The sequence below is a fragment of the Quercus suber genome, unplaced genomic scaffold (assembly GCF_002906115.3).
Source record: "Quercus suber isolate HL8 unplaced genomic scaffold, Cork oak 2.0 scaffold_260, whole genome shotgun sequence".
NCBI classification, from domain to species: Eukaryota; Viridiplantae; Streptophyta; class Magnoliopsida; order Fagales; family Fagaceae; genus Quercus; species Quercus suber.
This window is the reverse complement of record NW_027069716.1, coordinates 852048-873580: the sequence shown is the minus strand read 5'-3', so window position 1 is coordinate 873580 and position 21533 is coordinate 852048. Positions and strand designations below refer to the sequence as shown.

The following is a 21533-nucleotide window of genomic DNA, read 5'->3' as shown; positions in this document are numbered from 1 at the left end:
GATAAATGGAGAGAAAGAAAACTCTTTGCATATTTCTTCTTCTTTCGCTCTTGCTTATCATTTGAAGAATGTATGCATGGCTTTATATAAGCCCTCTGGCTCTCTCCACTCTCATAAACTTCATTATTATATTTATTACCTACTATATAACTTTTTTTTGAGGGTCTACTTACTATATAACTTCAAAAACTTTCACGTGTATTATTTCATGTATATTTAAATCCTATGCTAACTCATTTCATAAATAAAATGTAGTCTTATAAATTAAATTAAGATAGGGTTTACTTTTAATCACTGCAGGGCCAGAGGGGCGACTACATAATTTCCTTCTGTTTAATTAAATAGGGAGATCACTTCCACCACCCCCTCTTTTGCTTAATTAAATAGTGAGATCATTTTTAAATGTATAAATAATATTGTAAAACTAATTTTTTTTTTTTAAATTGTTAAAAAAGATATATGTAAGTCTTGTAAACAGTACACAATACCTGCTAAAATCTCTCAAAAGTTGCGAAATGTGCTTCTAAAAAAATAAAAATAAACTAAAAAGAAAACACAAACACACATTTTCATCCGTAAGGAACAAATGAACAAAAGCTGCTTCACACGTTTAAAACATCACTATATATTGCTATTTAATGATTACCCCCCCCCCCCCCCCCCCCCCCCCCCCCCCCCCAAAAAAAAACTGAAGTAGGAAAAAAAACAAGACACACCTGAGTACTTATCTGTCATGCACCAAGCGCACGATATAAAGCTCTTCTTTACCGAACAAAATCTCTCATGCGTCTAGCTCACAAGATATCAGCTCTTCTTTAACAACCGTAAACTAGGAACAAATGGACAAAAGTTGCTTCACACGTTTAAAACATATCACTATTTACGGAGTTTTTTTTTTTTTTTTTTTTTTTTTTTTGAGAAGCTTTTACGGAGTTTCTAAGACAACAAATTATTCTACAATATTTTTATCATAATTCTAATAGGGCAAACTGTTAATAGTTAACTATCATCAAATAGACTCAATATTTTTTTCACTAATCACACCCTGTCATATCACAATTATGATAAAAATTGTAAAAATGTTTGTAATCTTAAAACTTTTCCCTATTTACGACTATTTAGTTTTATTTTCAGTTTTGATCTTTATACGCTTCTCGCTAGGCAATAGTCTCAGCACTTTTCTTGCTTATTCTCCCACTTTAATTTCCTTTCTCATGGCATTAAATTTAAAATTAATGGCTCCTATATTTTACACAAAATGGAAAAAAGTACCTAAAAAAAAAACCATTTATTATCCTATTACATGCTAGCACAAAATGGATTTGGTTTACCTTCAGTACTTTTTTAATTGGAATCTTTTTTAATTTTAATGAGAAACTGTCGCATCATCCACTAACTAAAAAAAAAAATGTAAAGATTAAAATTCACTAACACTTGTCATTATATATTTAAAACAAAAAGACACGTACTGTTAAAAAAGTATTAGATGTCACACTCTTTGTGCAATGGTTACTTCATAAGTATAAGTGCTTGCGGGGTGTGAGAGAGTAAGGGCTGAGGTTCAAGTCTCTAGAAGAAAGTTTCATGCACATATACACTTAGATTAGACTTGAGTAGAATTTCTATCTTGTAAAAAAAAAAATTAAAAAATACTGAGGATAAGACAATCGCATAGAATACCTTAAAGCCATTACTATCTTTTTGCTTCAAACAACTTAATATATATTCTTGTGCGCAATAATGAAATAATTTGGATTTTTGCTATAAACTCAAATTTTAAATACTTATAAGAAAAAAAGAAAAATATATTTTTCTAATAGCAGTGTGTGTATACAATTTTATACTTATATTGTCATACACTTAGCACTTTTAGATTAATTTATTCTCTCAACTTATTTTAAGGAATCAATTATGAGTGTAAACCTTACGTATTTAGATTAATGTCTTACTTTTTTTAAGGTTAGATTAATTTCTTACTTTTTTCTTTTTCTTTTTTTGAGAAAAAAACACACACACAGACACACAACAGAGAGAGAAAATGGGTGATTAATGTCTAACTTTGATTGTTAATAGCTATGACTTGATTATTTTTTATTTCTTTATTTTAATGATATGAAAAATATATTCAAGACTATTGGAAATTAAAAATTAAAAAAAAAAAAATCATATAGTGTTTTCAAAATATGAAAAAACATCAAGAGCAATTAAGTTAATTAATGTAGGTATAAAAAAAAATAATTTATATTTTAGATTTATAGATTTTGTATGACTACATTAATTTACAAATGTTAATTTATTTTTTTATTAATATCAATTAAAATATTTCAAATTATTTTTGTTCTAAATCTTGTCATTTAATCTTGCCCTTCTTGAAATGAAATTCTATCTCTACCACTACTTTTAATTACATTAAAAAAATAATAAATAAATAAGAGAGCTTGGTTTACTATTTTTGTGCAATCAAAATGAATCTAAAATGATGGTTTGTTTCTGCTATTTTATTTTAAGAAAAATATGAATATTGGTTGTAATTGTAGATGAAGATGAAGATTGAGGATTCTGAAAGAAGATGCTAACACCTAATAACACTAAGAGAAAAGAACAAAAAAAAGATGCTAACACCTAACACTAGAGAAAAGAACTAGAAGAAGATGATAAAAAGCCAGAGATAAGAAAGTAGGCATATAATAGGGTTTGCATGTTATTCCATGGATATCTTGGGATATGGTGTACCAGGGGCAGAGCTAGGGGGGGTTGAAGAGGGGCAATTGCCCCCCCTGACCCCACCCCAAGCCCCACATCAAACTCAGTTATGCATTTGTTGCCACACATCAGTTATTATCTCTACTATTCTCTGTATTGTACACCTAGATGCATTCTTTTCTTTTTTAATAATATTTCTAACGTTATTAAGTCAAAATTGCTTCTTTCCTTTATGATATACTAATCATAAGCAGGCTGTAAGTAAATAAGAAATTTCGGGTTTCTCAAGATGATAAGGAAAATTCAAATATTTTGGCGGAGGCTAGTTCCCAGCCTTGCCAAGGATTATGTGTATACTATGTTGGAACTGTTGCGGGCTTGGGAACCGACAGACAGTTCAAGAGCTCAAGAATATTATCCAGGCACAAGGTCCTACAGTTGTGTTCTTAGCCGAAACATGGCTGGTTGAAGCTAGGCTTGCAGGTATATGTGATTCTCTACAATTTGGTCATTACTATGGTGTTTCAAAAGTGAATCTTGGTGGTGGCTTAGCCCTTTTTTGGAAAAAAGATTTTGATTTACAGGTTGTTTCTTCCTCCCTTAATCACATAGATTTAGTGATTTATGGAGGTACTGATAAAGCTTGGAGATTTACAGGTTTTTATGGCGCTCGGGAGACTCATCTTCGCTATAATTCTTGGAATTTGATGAGAACCCTGCATAATCAGTTTGACTTACCGTGGCTATGTGGGGGTGATTTTAATGAACTCTTGAAGTCACATGAGAAGAAAGGGGGTCATCCTCGTCCGTATGGGCAGATGCAAAAGTTTCGAGAGGTGTTAGATGAGTGTGGCTTGTTGGATGTAGGCTTTCATGGGAAAAAGTTTACTTGGTTTAAGAAGAACCCCTCAGGTGTCATATGGGAACGCCTTGACAAGGCTGTTAGCACAGTTGAGTGGATCGATCGTTTCCCAACAACAAAGGTTCGGACCTTGGTCTATGGGCAGTCCGATCACAGTCCTATTTTAATCCTACCTAAGTGTATCTTAGTAAAACCTCAATAACCTTGGCGTTATGAACAATTTTGGCTTGAAAGGGAAGGGTGTCACGATACAGTGGCTCGGTCTTGGGCAGCAGTCCAATCTAATTCTCCAATGGCAACTGTTGTGGGAAAAATTGATAGGTGTCAAGCAAAGCTCAAGAAGTGGAGCAAGAACTCAATGTGTAATATTTCACAGACCTTAGTGGATAAGAAGAAGATACTGAGTAAAGCAGAGGCAGTGGCAATACAAGGTGGTAGCGTGAACTTTTTCCTGCAACTAAAATTTGAAGTAAATGAGCTTCTCCGCATGGAAGAACAAATGTGGCAACAGAGAAGCCACACACACTGGTTGGTCTCGGGTGACAGCAACACAAAGTATTTCCATAATAAGGCGTCCCAACGCTATCACCACAACTCTATATCTGAGCTTCGTGACTCAAATGGGGACCTGGTTTCAGGAGAGGAAAATGTTTCAACCATGATTATAGACTATTATTCTAAGCTTTTCTCCTCTTCAAATCCAAGTGACATGGAAAGGGTATGTCAACACACTAAGAAGGTGGTGAGTGCAAACATGAATGATAACTTGGTTAAGGAGTTCACAAGCTTGGAGGTCGAAATGACCTTAAGGCAGATGTCACCTTTAAAAGCCCCCGGCCCCGATGGTATGCCTCCTATATTTTTCCAACATTATTGGGATAGTATTGGCGATGACATTGTTAAGGCTGTTTTATTTTGTTTGAATGTTAGAGAAGTACTGCCAGGTTTGAATCATACTTACATTACACTCATCCCCAAAGTTAAAAGCCCAAAATTTATTTCCGAATTTTGTCCTATTGCGCTTTGTAATGTCCTATATAAACTTGTCTCTAAAGTTTTGGCTAACAGATTAAAAAGAGTTTTTCCCCAGATTATCTCCAACCAATGGTGATTGGTTGATGCTATGGGCTATAGCGAATCCGGTAAGTTAGAAAAGAAAAAGGTTCGGCGTAACCTCGTTGAAGCAAGAAGCTTGGAGGGCTTAGGTACTTGGGTAGATTAGGCTTGGAGAGTCTTCTACTGTTCATGTATCCCAACTACATTTTCTAGTGGATTATTGACCGCTTGGAGGGCGGCGGAGAGGTTTTACGCCGAGGGCTTCAGTTTCCTCTTCGATAACACATCGAGAGTTGTCCTTGTGTTTGCATTTCTCTTCCCTTTATCTTTGCCTTATATTTACTGCTGTAGATGTGTTTATATTTGGCTTAGATTGTTTATCAATTCTGTTATAAGCTTGTTATCATATTCCGCACATTAATTGTTTGATATAAAGCTTGAATTGGTAATTTTCTAATTTGGGGTCTAAACGTTCAAGGGTGTTTCATACCCATTTTGAACTTTCAAATACTATTTTAGTCCTAGACTTTATAAAGAGTTTTTTTTTTTTTTAAATAGTTTTATCATATATTTCTAATCTTTTCTATAACAATTTTTACCATTATCATATATTTATTGTGTGAGGATTTGCTTAACATAGACATTAAATAAGAGTTAGAACTATTCATTAAATTTTTTTAAGTCATGGTGTATGAAGATTATGATTATATATATATATATATATATATATATATATATATATATATATATATATATAATTTTCCTATTTAGAGTTTGATTAGTTTTAAGTTTAAATTTTATATTATTATATTTAATTGTTGATTTTATTGTACTATAAAGTTTTTAATGTACTTTGTATAGTCATCTCTATTTTATTTCTTATTTATCTTGACCACCTTTTTTATTTTCCAAATAACAGTTATTAATAGACGTTTGATTTTATTTTATTTTTTCCTTCATTTATTCTTTATTACTTTGTATGTTCCCTTGCTAGTTATAAATTTTATGGTTATCAATAAGAAATAGATATTATTGATGGCTTAAATAGTTATAGATGTAGTTACGTCAATGGTATATCAAAGGGGTTTTTTTTTTTTTTTTTCCTTCTAAATTTTCAAGGAAATAGGAAAGGCATTTCTCTAGTTTGGTCTCAGTCAATTAAGATATCTATATTAATAAGCTTTAAATTTTTTTAATGTATGCAATGGTTAGATTAGTGGTATGTCAAAGGTTTTATAAAAAAATTTAAAAAAATAATTCCAAGGAAATGTATAAGGCCTTTTTTTGAAAAAAGAAATTGTGACTTTTTGAATTGTAGAAATATGATTGTTTTAATTACCTTGTGTATAGATTTCATTATTAAGTTATAAACATCTAAATTAAAGTAGATGAATATATAAATGCAAAATTATATGTAAAGTTACAACTACACAGATTCTCAAAAAAAAAAAAGTTACAACTACAAAAGATAAATATACATAGATAATTTTTTTTTTTTTTTATTCATGAATCATTATTTCATTGTTTACTTATAAATATCTAAATTAAAGTTTTTTTTTTAATCTAAATTAAAATAGATGAATATGTAAAGGTAAAATTATATGAAAAGTCAAAACTACCCAAGATGAACATTTAACCATTTGTAGATGTGTGTTTTTGGAAGACTAAAAGTATACACAATTGCTTTAGTTGGAACTACATAACTATGCAAATATTGTTGCAAGTGGTTCCATCATTTGCAAATTATCAAGTTTGGTGGCCTTACAAACAGATATTTCATTTTGCAAAAAACTTTACATAAACTCCTCTTTTGTGACGGCGTTTTTTTTTTTTTTTTTTTTTTTTGCCGAAACAACTTAAGAATATTAAGACTTAAGTTAACACATGCGGTAATTGTAAAACACGTCAATGATATGAAAAATAGAAAGATTTAAATATTTTAAAAACATTTTAAGTAGATTGTAATATAAAACATTTTTCTCAATATTTTATGTAACTTTCCCTATAAGATCAATATTGTTGGCATCCTTTAAAGATGATACATAATATTTTTGAGAAGAAGAAGAAGTAGAGACAATGCTAACACATGATATAAAATTATTAAGTTTGCGTGATTTAAATTTGTGGCCAAAAAATATTAATGTATCTATGATAAAAGTTTTTATCTAAATGATATATAGTAGTTCATATTTTTTTGGACTTGATTAAAAAAATTCATTCTCAATAGCCTTTTAAGTCTACAAATTGCTTAATCTATGGGTCTAGACACATTCAAAGTGTGCTATCTAAATTATATGACCCTTTATCACACAAATATATTGATTCCCCCAATGTATGGTAAAGGAAGGCAGGTTTGTGTCTAGCCATTTTCTTGATTTGTGCTGCATAATTTAATAGTATGGAGGATGTGACTGGATTTAAATATTAAATGAAATAAGACGAGAGGAAAAGAGAGTAAAAATAAAATATATAGCAAGAAACATCAAATTATCCAAGTCATTCTATGTAATATAATAACATTATATTATTATATACTATATGTATAATGCAAAAAGATAATATTTAATCAAAGAGAATATAAAAGATAACAACTTAAAATGCAAAACTAAATTACATCAACCCCAAATAGAATTCTAATTAACACAAAAATTCATCAACCTAAAGAATTGATGCAATAAAAATAAAAATAAAAAATCAAACAAAAAATGAAAAACAAAGAGAGAGAGAGAGAGAGAGAGAGAGAGAGAGAGAGAGAGAGAGAGAGAGCTAACCTTTTTTGTGTGAGGAAAATATACAGAGAATGAAAAAGAAAATGTCAAATTTATAGTAAGATGTTGAGAATAAGAAGAGTCAAAATAAAGGAAGATAACAAGGTAGAGAAAGAATGATATTAAGGTAGAAAGTAGTGGGGAGATGAAGAGGTAAAAGGGAGGGAGAGTTTTGGAAAATTAATAATAAAAATAATGGTTAAAAGATATTTTATTTTTTAAATAATGGAGTTTTTAAGTCACCTTAAATGAGAAAATGTTTAAAATATATATATATATATATATATAAGAAAAATTGGAAACAAAAAATGATGACGTGACTGCTGATGTGACTCAATATGAGCGTAGTAACATTAAATACTGCGCTTCAGCTTTTAATAATATATAAATGGTGATAAGAACCAAAGAGCACACTAGTGACACTACTGACTATAATGGAATAAATCAAGTTAGGGTTTCCAACATTAGTTTGAGTTCGCCCTCAGAATTCACAAGTCTCCAAGATCGTTGTCTGCAAATCAACCAAGAATTTGTGCTCACAAAAACATGTGAAAATTAGTATTTTAGACATGCGTGGGAACATAGAGGAAACTGACGCAATTGTAGAATTCTAACACCACCTTGACGGATCCACCTACAATCGAAAGTAGGGTTAAGTCACTTGATATAGCCCAAAGCCTCTACTTAAAAAGGCCCCAAAATTGTAGTTTAAGGTGTGTTTGGATACCACTTATTTTACTGAAACTAAAAAATTATTGCTAAAAGTACTATAGATAAAAGTAAAAGTTAGTTGAAATAATACAGTAGGGCCCATAAAATAGTGTCAAAAAATGCAGTGGGACCCATAAATAGTAGCAAAAATAAGCTAAATAGTGAAATAATTTTAAATTTTAAGTGCAACCCAAACACACACTTAATTAATGATTCACTCAAAAATAATTTAAGGAAGAAAAAAAACCAGCATAAGTTCCCCGCTCTTTCTCACACTCTCGAGAAGGCCCCTAAAATTGTGTGCCAATTCTAAATTGTTTCACAGAGTGTGTTTAATCATCATTGATGACCATCTTTCTTAACAAGTTGGGCTTTGTTTGGTTCCTCAACGTTTTGTTCTCAATTTTCATTTTCAAAACTTTGTTCTCATAACTCATTTCCACAACTCAAAATGCCACTTACATTTGTTTGGCATCAATTTTTGGTCTCGCGTGTTTTTCCCCTATTATCTTCCAATTAAAAATTCACCACCACGCCAATATCATCTATCATAGCAGGAATATAAACCACACCCACACCAACCGAAAAACAACTCCACCCCCACTCTACAACCTACTTGATTACGGGATTGAAATACAAGCAATAGGAGGAGAGCACGAAAAGGCAAAAAGTTCGAGGTGAATTTTTCCCTCTTTTAAGTCCAGGAAATTGGCATCACCTACTGTGGAAGCCCAATATTTAACCACAAAAATTGAGCTTCTTCATCACTTTGGCATAATCTACAAGGACAACATAGCAAATTCAACAACAACTAATAACGCATCACCACTAATAGCAAACCCAGAACCCCCCACCACCATCAACAACACCAACAGCCACACAACCATAAAAAAATAAATAAATAAATAAATAAACCATCATCTAGTGTGACCACCAACACAGCAAGCTAGCGATCTAGCATGAGAGAGAGAGAGAGAGAGAGAGAGAGAGAGAGATTGAAGTAAAAAGGAAGAAAGATTCATTGGGCTCAATTAAAGGCACGTGTTGTGTGGGTTCCCATTATGTCCATTTTATTATGAAAATGTTACTTAAGTCGGTTCTCAATTTTTGAAAACTCCAAAATGTTATTCTAATTTTTTGTTCTCATAATCTCATTCTCACTCTTTTGGGTAGGGGTGTCAAATGGGTAAGTTTGGAGTGCGCATAATTGGGTTGGGTATATAAAACTCATTTATCCATTAAAACTCATTTAACTAATTGCTTCTAACCCAAACCCAACCCAACCCAACCCAATTATTATAGGTAAACCCCAACCCACCCAATTACCCATTTATCAAAATTACCAAAATGCCCCTAAAGTGTAAATGACCAAAGTACTCTTTTGTCAATAGAACAATCATACCTGCTTTCACTAGGTGACGCAGAGAGGCGTTTTAGAGGCTTTAAGTTCACTGAATCTGCATTTGATGCCTGCAAAGTAGCTTCCTATCAATATTGGTGATGGGAACTCATGATAATTTTCATATAACGTACTGAAGCTTCATATGAGATCATCATTGTTGTGATATCATTTTCAAGAGATCTTTATGAATAACAAGAAGTGGCTTAATAATATAAAACCTCAAATGTTTTCCTTTTCAAGGATGGGCTTTGAGACATTAGTTTCTCAGTACTGTCAACACAACACTCAATCTTCAATGCTATATTTCCCTGTACTTACATTTTTTTCTCTGACTTTTCCAAGGAGATAATTTCTCTCCGACTTATAGAACTTGATAGAACTTTCTTTGCCTCTGTAATCCTACATTGAAGACATACATCATTTAAAGACTAGTAAACTATTTTCAGATAGTAAGGCAGCCATTAAAGAAGACTTATGCCTATATGGGAAGCATACCTTGAAGTTTTAATGCTAGAGAGATCAGGCGTCCTCTTGCCAGCTTTTATGGAGCAAAGTTTATTCCTTTCAGCAGAAATGTTCTTCAAGTGTCGCAAAGACTCCATGCTCGAAAGCACAATTTTAGAATTCACGCTCGTCTGGGCACCACATTCAGTTGTCTTACCAGTTAGGCTGGAAAATTCACAAAATTCTCTTCTGTCAAAACTTGAATCAACAATATAATATTTCCCTATGAGGTCTTATGAAAAGATTACAAACCAGAATATATGTCTGAGAGAACTTACTATAGTAGCATTATCATAAAGAGATTAGGAGACTAAGCAGTCATGTTCAAAACAAAAGATTAACATCCAAAAAATAAAAACAATCTATGGTAACAAGGCTTTTCAAAGAACTTTATCTGTTGAATATAGTGAGGTGTGACTGAAGTATAATTAGCACATGTCCCAAAAAACAGGGTAACTTTTTGAAAAATCATTATCTAAAATCAACTAAATGAGGAAACTTGTATTGAACATAGATTCCTTCAAAAAAATGATGATGTACAAACATCCAAAAAAATATGCCAATATGCATATATATATATATTGCATTGTCAATTCCACCCATAATTTGTTTTCCATCATTTGACTTCATCAATTTTACATTTAGGATCCTCATTAGGAATGGCAACAGGTCGTGTTCAGGCCGGGTTTTTCATACCCAGACCCGACCCGCGGGGCAAAACCCGTAACCCGGACCCGGCCCGTTTAGGGAACCGGGTTTTTTTCCGGGGCCCGGACCCACCCAGCCAGGCCCCGTTTAAGAATTGGGCCCAAACGGGCCCAACTGAAAAATAAAAAATAAATAAATAAATAAATAATTTAAGCCCAAATTTTAATTGAAGCCCAGATTTAAGCTCAGATTTTGCCCAACATAATACAGAATTCCAAATGGCATCAATACAGGGCAGAAAGCCCCAAAATTTATTATAACTTGTTTCGATTTCTCTTCTCTCATTTTCTCATCAACCAAACACATATAAAACAATATGAAATTGAAACCAGTGTAAAACTATAACAACTATCTAAGACTAACAAATTATAAAATAACTGGTATTCCATTGAGAACATATAGATAAAAATTACACCTTGAATAATTTCCTAAATTAAACATCTTCTATACATTTCGAAAATCAAAACCAAAATCACAATAAGAACAAGATCCAAGTACCTACAATTACAACACTGTGCAATCTATAATTTGAAATGACTCAGTAAGTTTCTCTTTCTTCCAACTTTAGCAGAACATTACATGTTTATGTCTGTAACTGGCCTTGAGCCACCCTTCTTTCTCCTATTCTTCTTCTTTCTGGCCCGAAGCCCACGATTTTTACTTTGAGATCCTTGAATTTCTAAATTGACAGTTGTGGGAATCGCAGAAGGGCTTTGGTTGGCGGTTGATGAGCGTGAAGAAGATGTTGCAACCCACGGCGACAGAGGAAGCGATGGCGTCGGAGTGAGGCGAGGGAGGTGAGGGACGGACTGAGCTGACCGGCGAGGGAGGTGAGGGACGGACTGAGGCGAGGAAGGCGAGGGAGGTAAAGGAAGGAACTAAGCTGACCGGCGAGGGAGGCAAGGGACGGACGGAGGCGAAATGAGGGAGGGAGGCTGAACTGAAGAAAAGAAATGAGGGAGGGGGGAATGGGCAGATTGACAATGAATTGGGCAAGTATGTAGTAAGTTAGGCAACGGTTTAAAGTTTTAAGAAAAATAGCATCTTGAGTTTTAGAAACTCGAGATCTATATTAAAACTCGAGTCCCAAAGACTCGCTTTGCGAGCATTTTGGGACTGCAAATGCAATAAAGATCTCGAGTTTTAGAAACTCGAGTTCCTATAGTGGCGTTTTTAAGTCCTATATTGACGTTTTAAAGCCCTACAGCAGCGTTTTCCTGCAAAAAAAAAAATTTAAGTCTGTTCAGGGAGCCCTATAGTGGCGTTTTTAATCCCTATAGTGATGTTTTAATGCCCTATAACGGCGTTTTTATACAAAATTTTTCTAAGTATCATCAGGGAGCCCTTTATAGAACTCGAGTCTTTAAAACTCGATTTTTATGTTGATTTTTTCTCCACATTTTACCCATTCACTTACAAATCGAGACTTAAAAACTCGAGTTTTATCTTAGAACTCGAGTTTTAAACACTCGAGATGCTACTTTTCAACATTCTTTTGCGCCGTGACAAATAACTAAATTTTTTAATATTTATTGTTATTTAGAAATAAAATCCAATCCGGGAGATTGAGTACCGGGTTAGGGAATTAGGGTTAGATTAGGTTTATATATATAGGAGGGTATTTTCGTAATTTAGGTTCCGGGTTTTTTAACGGGTCGGGTCTCGGGTTTTTTTTATAAAACCCGGACCCGCTTCGGGTTTTTTTTTTTTAAATCCATACCCAACCCTATTCCTAATCAGACCGGGTAAAATCCGGCCCATTAGGGTCGGGCCGGGCCGGGTACCCACAGGTCGGGCAAAAATTGCCATCCCTAATCCTCATCTTCTTATCCAAACACTTTACAGTTTTTTTTTTTTTTTTTTAACTCTATTTAGGTTGACATCAATAGACAATAATAATCGTATAAGCATGCCAAATTTCATCTTTAGAATAGGCATTGTCACAAAGGTTCTTAAGCATTTATGCATGAATTGATATTACTTTCTACAGTGACTGAAATACAACCAACAAAAGAGTTCTCTTACGTTACATGGATGGGACAAACAAAGGGAACTTTTAAAGCTCTAAATCACTTAGGAAAATCCTACGTAAAGAAATTGATATTTCAGCTAAAACATTTAGGAAAATCCTATTTGAAGCAATTGATATTTCAGTTGTTGAATGAACAAACAACCCAACTCAAAGCTCAAAGTAATGTACCTCTGGTATAAAGAACTTCAATATAAAGTCAAACAGCAAAGCTTAATTACAAGATGATATATATATATATATATATGAATGTATGTATGTATATAAAATAGTTAAATAAAGTATAGATAGCTTACCTCAAAGTATGATGGTCTTTAACGTTCTTTTCACTTCCTAGCAAAACAAATTCACTTTTTTTTACTTCTTTGTCATGTGGCTGTAAATTCTCAATCAGCTTGCTCCCAATTGGCACATTATCAGAATTTATGCCCTCCCTGTTAAAGATTGTGAGGGGCATTGTCATTTGATCTTCAATAGGGGAACTTTTTCTTTTTTCGGTTCTTAAATGATCTAATCTGGAGGAACAAATGTTTAACATAATGCCAAGTGTAGAAGCTTTATCTGAAAATGGAACTATCTGGTACAGATGCCTCACCTGATTTTACTAAGATTTTTAACATTATTTTCACTTCCCAACAAAAGAGGTCGGTCTTTTGTTAATTCTCTAGCAACTGAAATTGTAGTATGAACCAATTTGCTTCCAGTCTGCGTATCATTAGCATTCAAGCCCTCCCTGTTGCAGAATATATCAAATAGACGATCATTTGAAGGCCTATAATAGCAATTGTTACATAAAGCATTGCTTACACTTTTCACTGGAAGGAGATAGATGTATGGCCCCAACTCTTTTGCTGCCAATTGAGGGAAACTTTGTCCCAGATGGTTGATGAACTTTAGGTCCAGTTTCCTCTTCCCTCTTACAAGAAATAGAGTGGATGTCTCCATCTTCTTTTCCTTTCACCAGTGTCCTCGTATCAACTACCCTGCATCAAGTAAACAAAACATGTGCTCTAAACAGAACCTCAAAGTTAACATGCAGTGTCAAAGATTAATCATCACAGATTATGAACATAATGGATGAAAATGGAATAGATATTGTTCAACAGAATGCATGAAAACGTGACAAATCCAAAGAATATATATATATAGATATATAAACTTATAAACCAAAAAGGCCTTCTATTTTCCATATTTATAAGCTTCGTATACAGTTTCTCTAACAGAAGTAGTACATTTTGTGATACTTTCACTTGAAGCCATCTTAGAAGATTAGTGCTGAATGGTTTCTCATTATCTTAATTCATTAAAAAAAGAACTTTCCTAAATTTCTGAATTCTCTTACCTGTCCAATGGGGCCAAAGAAAGCTTGGAAGTTGAACCCTCATTCTTTTTGACCCCCTCGGTGTCATACGGCATTTGACTTGAGATATTTGTGACGGTGTTGTCTTCCATATCTAAATCTTGTTCAGATGATTCAGCTGGTTCCATGTCATCCACAAATCTGATTGGTTCATTGCCACCAGTCTTATTCCTTTCAGCATCATTGTTGTCTGGTGCAGTGATGTGCATCAGAGGTGAATTCTTGCATGCTGAATCTTCATGATGAGATCCCATACTAAAAATCATTTTGTCAGCATCAGTTTGCCCTCCACCTGAAGCAGTTTTTTCTTTTGTGCCCAATGAAGAAATTTGTGTCTGTACTTTTGAAAAATCTGAAAGAGTGTGTTGATTTGATTCATTGTCATGTACAGGTTTGACAGGTATATCATCTTTGACCAGCTGAGAAGATGGTTCTGTGAACATTGACTCCTGAGATGAGCAAATTTGTTGATCAGTTTCTTCTGCACTCATCATTATTGTTTTCCCTGGAGAAGTTCTTCCCCCATGTGTCAGAACCAAATTTTTAAAGGTTTCAGATTTTGAAGTAGAATCGTTATTGAAGGAATTACATTCCCCTTGACCACCAATTAAAGTCTCAACCTTTGAAGTGACTGCACTTTTGGTTGCTGGAACTTTCATGCTAGAGCTATCATCACACCTACCATTACCTTCAGTCAGGTCTAAAGCAACTCCTTTGCTCTCTGAGGTTTTGTAAGAATTCTTATCTTCATTCATTAAGCTTGACTCATCACACCTACCATTGCCTTCAGTCAGGTTTAATTTAGAAACTTGACACTGACTTCTCTCTGAAGCAATTCCTTTGCTTTCTGAGGCCTTGTTAGACTTCTTGCCTTCTTTCATTAAGCTTGAATCTAAATTGAAACCATTTGAAACTATATACAAACAGAAATGTGCCAGGTTAAGCAATTTTGAAAATGAAATCATAAGTCCACTTGAATTACTGGTATAAAATTTTTTTTTTGATAAGTAAATTACTGGTATATAATTCAAAAACATAATAGAACAGAATAAAAAGGTCCAAAGACGTCTTGGAAGAATTGTCCACTTGCTCACTAAAATCAAAAGAGAAATTAAAGCCATCTTTTTTCCCTTTATTATTTCCACTGGAACGTTCTTCTCCTGATCTTCCCTTGGGCTTTGCAGTTTTTTTGGGTGAACATGAGAAATCATGGTCTGACACGTCTACTTTGAATGATGACAACTTGTCAAAATCACCATCTAGATTGAAATCCATATCCCTGAAATATATCCAAAGAAAAAACATTGCTTGTAAGTAATATTCCTCAAAGTATTATGCAACAAGGGCAGCCGCAATTATCAGTAATATATCTACAGGTTTAGGAACAAACATTTCAGTGAGCCAGAATTTCCCCAAAAAAATACAATTTAGTAAACATAAAACAGAAAATTCACCAGATATTCTCAGAAAGGGCATAATGCTGCAGCATATAAATAAGGAAAAAGAAGAGATGAGAAGAAATCATAAAGTAAAGCTTATAAATACTCAAGATCAGAATGCAATTCAATGTTTAGAAAATCAATAAGGTGTTTACAATTAAGATATCACCATTAAATCAATATTTTACTTTCATTAAATTTGCAGCAACCAAATTTGCGTGGAGGATTTCAAATGAAGGGATTTGAAAACCAATTGCTAGTATAAATTACTTTGTATGAATTTAAGAACACATGATGGATTTGAGCTTTGAGGATTTTGCGCGAACAAAAACACTTGTTATGATATGGGTTTGATATAATATCTTACACCTAATCATTTCACATCCACATATTAATAAAGCTTTAATCCATCTATAATTTTTTACCAGAGAAAATTTTTCCCAGTTATTCTTTATTCAAGTCATTCAAAATAAAAACTGAAACTCAAATCCTTCTCTTCAAACACCTCCATCCAAATGAACCACAATGTTTTTTCAGTACTCACATTTTCTCAAAGTTGAACGCCTTCTTTTTGCCTTTGGTTACTGTGTCAAAGTTAAAATCCATAGCATCATATTTTGTAACCGACATTGATTTCCAGGAGCTGTGGAACTCATTTCCAATTTCATCATCTGCTTAAAGAGGAATATTGGACTCATTATAATGTGTAAATGAGTATGTCATTAATAAACAACTAATTCTGGTAAATTTATATGTAACAAGATGCCAAAACTTGAGGATTTAAGCAACCAAATCTAGGGTTGGCCACACTGATCCTTGTCTTCTGGCACACTTTGGAGGAAAAAGTTCTGGTTGTGCTAATTCAGATTTCACTAGCCTACGCTTACATTATATCCCGCCTTGTTTATTTGGAACCCTCTACATACACCATGATGTCTGAGAATCGCCAACTAATTCATTACAAAATTAAGTCATGCACATGACAAAACATCTACTTTCTAATTCTCGTACACTATTATTTATGTGATAAGGGGCCCAAATCCATTAAGTTTGAAATCTTACTACATACTTAAGGACAAGGAGATACCTAGCAGTGATGTTTTCTCTTTTGATTTGATAGATGAAGTTCCCTTCTGTGACTCTGCCATCTGCAAAGATAACTAGAGGTATGATTGACTTCTGAAAACAGCCAGAAATATTCAGATATGGATTCAATTGAAAAAGAGGCAATTAGAATGCAGAACTACAGGACCACCCAACCTAGCCAACAAAGTTAAAAAAATAATTAAGAGCACAAAAGATGAGATTTTTCTTCCCAGTTATATGGATGCTTTGCTGGATGAGAAATGAATCAGGTGGACTGGAGGAAGGATAGAGGCTCCTCTGCTAATACAAAGAGCTGTTCAATATGCTATTAAGCTTATCAAAAATCAGGCCCAAGAATATGGCATGCAAACCAGAGAGACAGTCATGTCAACGACATCACTTATGGACTGTTACAAAGTAAATTTGAAGGTGTGAAGTTCCAATGAAGTAGCTCAGTTGGGATCAGGGTACAAGTACGTGACCATAGCTGCTTTGAGTGAGAAAATACTAGTGGGGATGATTCTGAGGAAGGGTAAGCATTGTCAGTAGTGATGGCAACAAAGTTTACAAGAGAAATAGGATTGCAAAATATGATTGTTGAAGAGGATTTATCATTTATGATTTCAACCCTCAGTTCAACAATTCCCAATCTTTCCAGTGTCAATCACTTGCTCGAGGATGCAAAAGAGTGAGCCAAATTTTTCAGGAGGGTGGTGTCAAATGTACAAGAAAAGACTGTAACAAAGCAGCAAATACTTCAGCCTTAGGATAGGAGCCCAAACCCACTAGATAGCAAAATTTTGGTTGAGGAACTCCTCTCTTCATTGAAAGATATATTTCTGATGTATTACATTCATAGAAATGAAATACACTATTCTTTTCATTCAGAAAAATATATATATATGTTGTATGACATGCTTCTTTTTTGCTTAAAATTTGTTTCAGAACAAAATTATAGCATGACCAGTACCAATAAGTTGTAATGACCAGCAAGCAGTGAGATTTAACATTTTATGAACTTGTAAACAAGAGAACTGACCTTGGATCAAATTGGTCCCAAGCCCAAGGAAAAACATGTGATAAACCCACAAAAAAGAGCAAGAAAAAAAAAAAGAGAAAAAGATACCTTGTGAATGTTTAAGTCATCATTATCATTTATTTATCAGAAATGGTACTCATGCATGAGCTGACAAGAAATCAGCTTGAGAATATTTGCCAAGTAGGCAGTTCAAAAGATAAAAATCTAATTCAACCTACTTTAATTTAGCCATACAAAAATATAAATGTTCAATCATTTATGAAGATAAACATCTTACTCAGCTTTAATTTACACAAGATGACAAACTACTTTAATTTAGCCATACAAAAATATAAATGTGCAATCAGGTGGATAAGAAATTTAGGTCAAGTCAGCCAGAAAATTCCTTGCACATACCTTAATATAAAAACTGTTTCTCCCACCCACTGATCATGCTCAAAGCTTCTTGGACACAGTTGGGAAGCAAAATTCTGAATCTTATGTTGTTCTCAATTATGAAGGAATTTCCAACACAATAGAAACCGAACAAAGAAAAAAAGAGTTTAATATCAAAGACAGTAAGGATATCTTCTCTTCATTGATGGGATGGTTAAGCAACAGCAAATTGTTTTTTTTATTTTTTATTATTGTTGACAATAGCTCAAACCAATATTTCTTTGGCTTCCCCATGCTTCTTTCTCAGCAAGTTGCAAATCTGCAGGAGAGAAAACAAAAGGACTATTTGATAATTTCAATAGGGTCTAAAAATAAACTAAATATGACTACAAAAATTAAATAATCCTAAATTAAAATGAATAGTTCTTTCAGTCTCCTGCATCAGTTGCAATTTTTGGGCTCTCATTACATCCTCCTCGGAATGACAAAGTCCAAACTTTGACCCAGGAAGGTTCATTAACGCTATGTTGGGTTTAGTTGACAAAGACGTTTTTGGTAATTGGGAATCTCAAAGTCAGCATTTCTCTACATGAATTAATGAAGATGTGTTCCTCTACAATTGAAAAACTGCAAGTCCTTTTTGAGGTTTCAGGTTCACAGTTTCAAAGTCACTTACAGGTTTGAGACTATGTCATGTTCATGGTTTGATGAGCAACTATCAAGTTAAGCCTATATGAATCACTTAAAAGCTAATAAATAAATCCTAGTTCACTCACATCATCATGATCCTTCGAATATGCCTCAGCCTTCTCAACGTTTCCATCATTCTCCATAACTAAAGGAATTTCCAAGTCCATCATGTTCACCTCTCGAACACATTCAAGTTGGAGGTCCGGTGGTCAGTGAAGACATGCTTGGCACTACTCTCTCTCCCCAAATCCCATGAATGCAAACCTGGAGCAAATGTAAATGAAAGTGAAGTAAGTTATGTTCACCAAATAAGGCTTCAACCATCTATATTATTCATATAAAGTTCAGCAGTCGGGGTTGATAAATAGACCGACAGATTTTGTAGATATTTACCTGTTCTTCAAAGACTCTTTCCAAAGGTACTTTTGAATTGCTGCAAGTGATTTTTGATGAGGCACATGTTATTCCAGTAACTTTAGAACATATTATAGTCAATAGAACAATCAGACCTGATTTCACTAGATGATGCAGAGAGGTGTTTTAGAGGATTTAAGTACACTGAATCTGCATTTGATGCCTGCAAAGTAGCATCCTATCAATATTGGTGATGAGAAGTCATGATAATTTTCTTATAACCTACGGAAACTTCATATGAGATCACTATTGTTGTGATATCATTTGGAAGAGATATTTATGAATAACAAGAAGTGGTTTGATAATATAAAACCTCAAATGTTTTCCTTTTCAAGGATGGGCTTTGAGACATTTCATTCTCAGTACTGTCAACACGATGCTCAATCTTCAATGCTATATTTCCCTGTACTTCCATTTTTTGCACCGACTTTTCCAAGGAATTAATTTCTCTCTGACTTACAGAATTTGATAGAACTTTGTTTGCCTCTGTAATCCTACATTGAAGATATACATCAATTAAAGATTAGTAAACTATTTTCAGATAGGAAGGCAACCATTGAAGAAGACTTCTCTCTATATGGACATCATACCTTGAAGTTTTAATGCTAGAGAGATCAGGTGTCCTCTTGCCAACTTTTATGAAGCAAAGTTTATTCCTTTCAACCAAAATGGTCTTCAAGTTCTGCAAATACTCCATGCTCGAAAGCACAAGTTTTAGAATTCACACTTGTCTGGGCACCCCATTCAGTTGTCTTACCAGTTAGGCTGGAAAGATTCAAGAAATTCTCTGAGTGTTGCAAAACTTGAATCAACAATATAATATTTCCCTAGAAGGTCTTATGAGAAGATTACAAGCCTGATTATATGTCTGAGAGAACTTACTATAGGAGCATTTTCATATAGAGATTAGAGACTAAGCAGTCAGGTTCAACTCAGAAGATTAACATCCAAAAAATCAAAACAATCTATGGTAACAAGACTTCTGAAAGAAATTTACCTGCTGAATATAGTAGGAGTGACTGAAGTATAATTAACACATCCCAAAAAACAGGTTAACGTTTTGAGAACTCATTATCTAAAATCAACTAAGTGAGGAAACTTATATTGAACATAGATTCTTTCCAAAAAAAATGATGATGCATAAAAATCTAAAAATAAATATGCCAATATGCATATATATTGCATTGTCTTTAAGTTCCACCCTTAATTAGTTCCTATATCTGACTTCATCAATTTTATATTTAGGATCCTTATCTGCTTATCCAAACACTTGGCAATTTTTTTTCACTATTTAAGATCAATAACAGAAGGTTGACATCGATATACAGTAATAATCATATAAGCATGCCAAATGTCAACTTTAAAATAGACATTGTCACAAAGGTTCTTAAACATTTATGCAAGAATTGATATTTCTTTCTACAGTGACTGAAATACAATCCACAAAAGAGAGAAGGCCTACTCTGCCAGTAATTATTATTTTGGCTAGAACCTTACATGTCTTAACTAACATGGATGGGACAAACAAAGGGAATTTTTAAATCTCTACATCACTTAGGAAAATCCTATGTAAAGCAATTGATATTTCAGTTGTTGAATGACCAAACAACCCAACTCAAAGCTCAAAATGATGTAAATCTGATATAAAGAACTTCAACACAAAGTCAAACAATAAAGCTCAAGTACAAAAACTTGAAATTTAAACAAGTGATCGATGACATAGTTATTGATCTCATATAATCTTGAAATTTTATAAGCATGTAGAATATAAGAAGAGCATCTAATCTAACTGTGGATTTGTTAAATTCACATCCAACTAAAAAATATTGAGTATGATGGTCTTTAACATTCGTTTTACTTCCTAGCAAAACAAATTCACCCTTTTACTTTGTCATGTGGCTGTAACTTCTCAATCAGCTTGCTCCCAATTGGTACATTATCAGAATTTAAGCCCTCCCTGTTGAAGATTGTGAGGGGCATTGTTAACCCAACTCAAAGCTCAAAATGATGTAAATCTGATATAAAGAACTTCAACACAAAGTCAAACAATAAAGCTCAAGTACAAAAACTTGAAATTTAAACAAGTGATCGATGACATAGTTATTGATCTCATATAATCTTGAAATTTTATAAGCATGTAGAATATAAGAAGAGCATCTAATCTAACTGTGGATTTGTTAAAATTCACATCCAACTAAAAAATATTGAGTATGATGGTCTTTAACATTCGTTTTACTTCCTAGCAAAACAAATTCACCCTTTTACTTTGTCATGTGGCTGTAACTTCTCAATCAGCTTGCTCCCAATTGGTACATTATCAGAATTTAAGCCCTCCCTGTTGAAGATTGTGAGGGGCATTGTCATTTGAGCTTCAATATGGGAACTTT

General features: G+C 33.5%; 2 protein-coding genes across 2 annotated transcripts; one reads left to right on the top strand and one right to left on the bottom strand.

Moving 5' to 3' along the window:
* The first annotated feature begins 3857 nt into the window (after window positions 1–3857).
* On the top strand, window positions 3858–4515 carry LOC136070796 (uncharacterized). The gene is made up of 2 exons (XM_065781228.1): window positions 3858–4410; window positions 4496–4515. Exons 1-2 carry the CDS (start codon window positions 3858–3860, stop codon window positions 4513–4515), a joined length of 573 nt encoding a protein of 190 aa, XP_065637300.1.
* Window positions 4516–8864: 4349 nt separating this feature from the next.
* On the bottom strand, window positions 8865–16690 carry LOC112019079 (uncharacterized protein At4g18490). Its single transcript, XM_065781227.1, is given in 11 exon segments — window positions 8865–8879; window positions 9478–9570; window positions 9721–9901; window positions 9998–10171; window positions 13040–13177; window positions 13339–13476; window positions 13553–13726; window positions 14086–15016; window positions 15198–15382; window positions 16087–16213; window positions 16630–16690. Coding segments are annotated over 11 exon segments (2217 nt in total).
* Between the last annotated feature and the right edge of the window lie 4843 nt (window positions 16691–21533).

Excerpts from the sequence above, each read along its gene's own strand:
- LOC136070796 (XM_065781228.1), top strand. The coding sequence starts at position 3,858 with ATGGCAACTGTTGTGGGAAAAATTGATAGGTGTCAAGCAAAGCTCAAG. Across the intron at positions 4,411-4,495 it reads AAAAGCCCCCGGCCCCGATG|AGAAGTACTGCCAGGTTTGA; the intron begins GTATGCCTCCTA and ends TTTGAATGTTAG.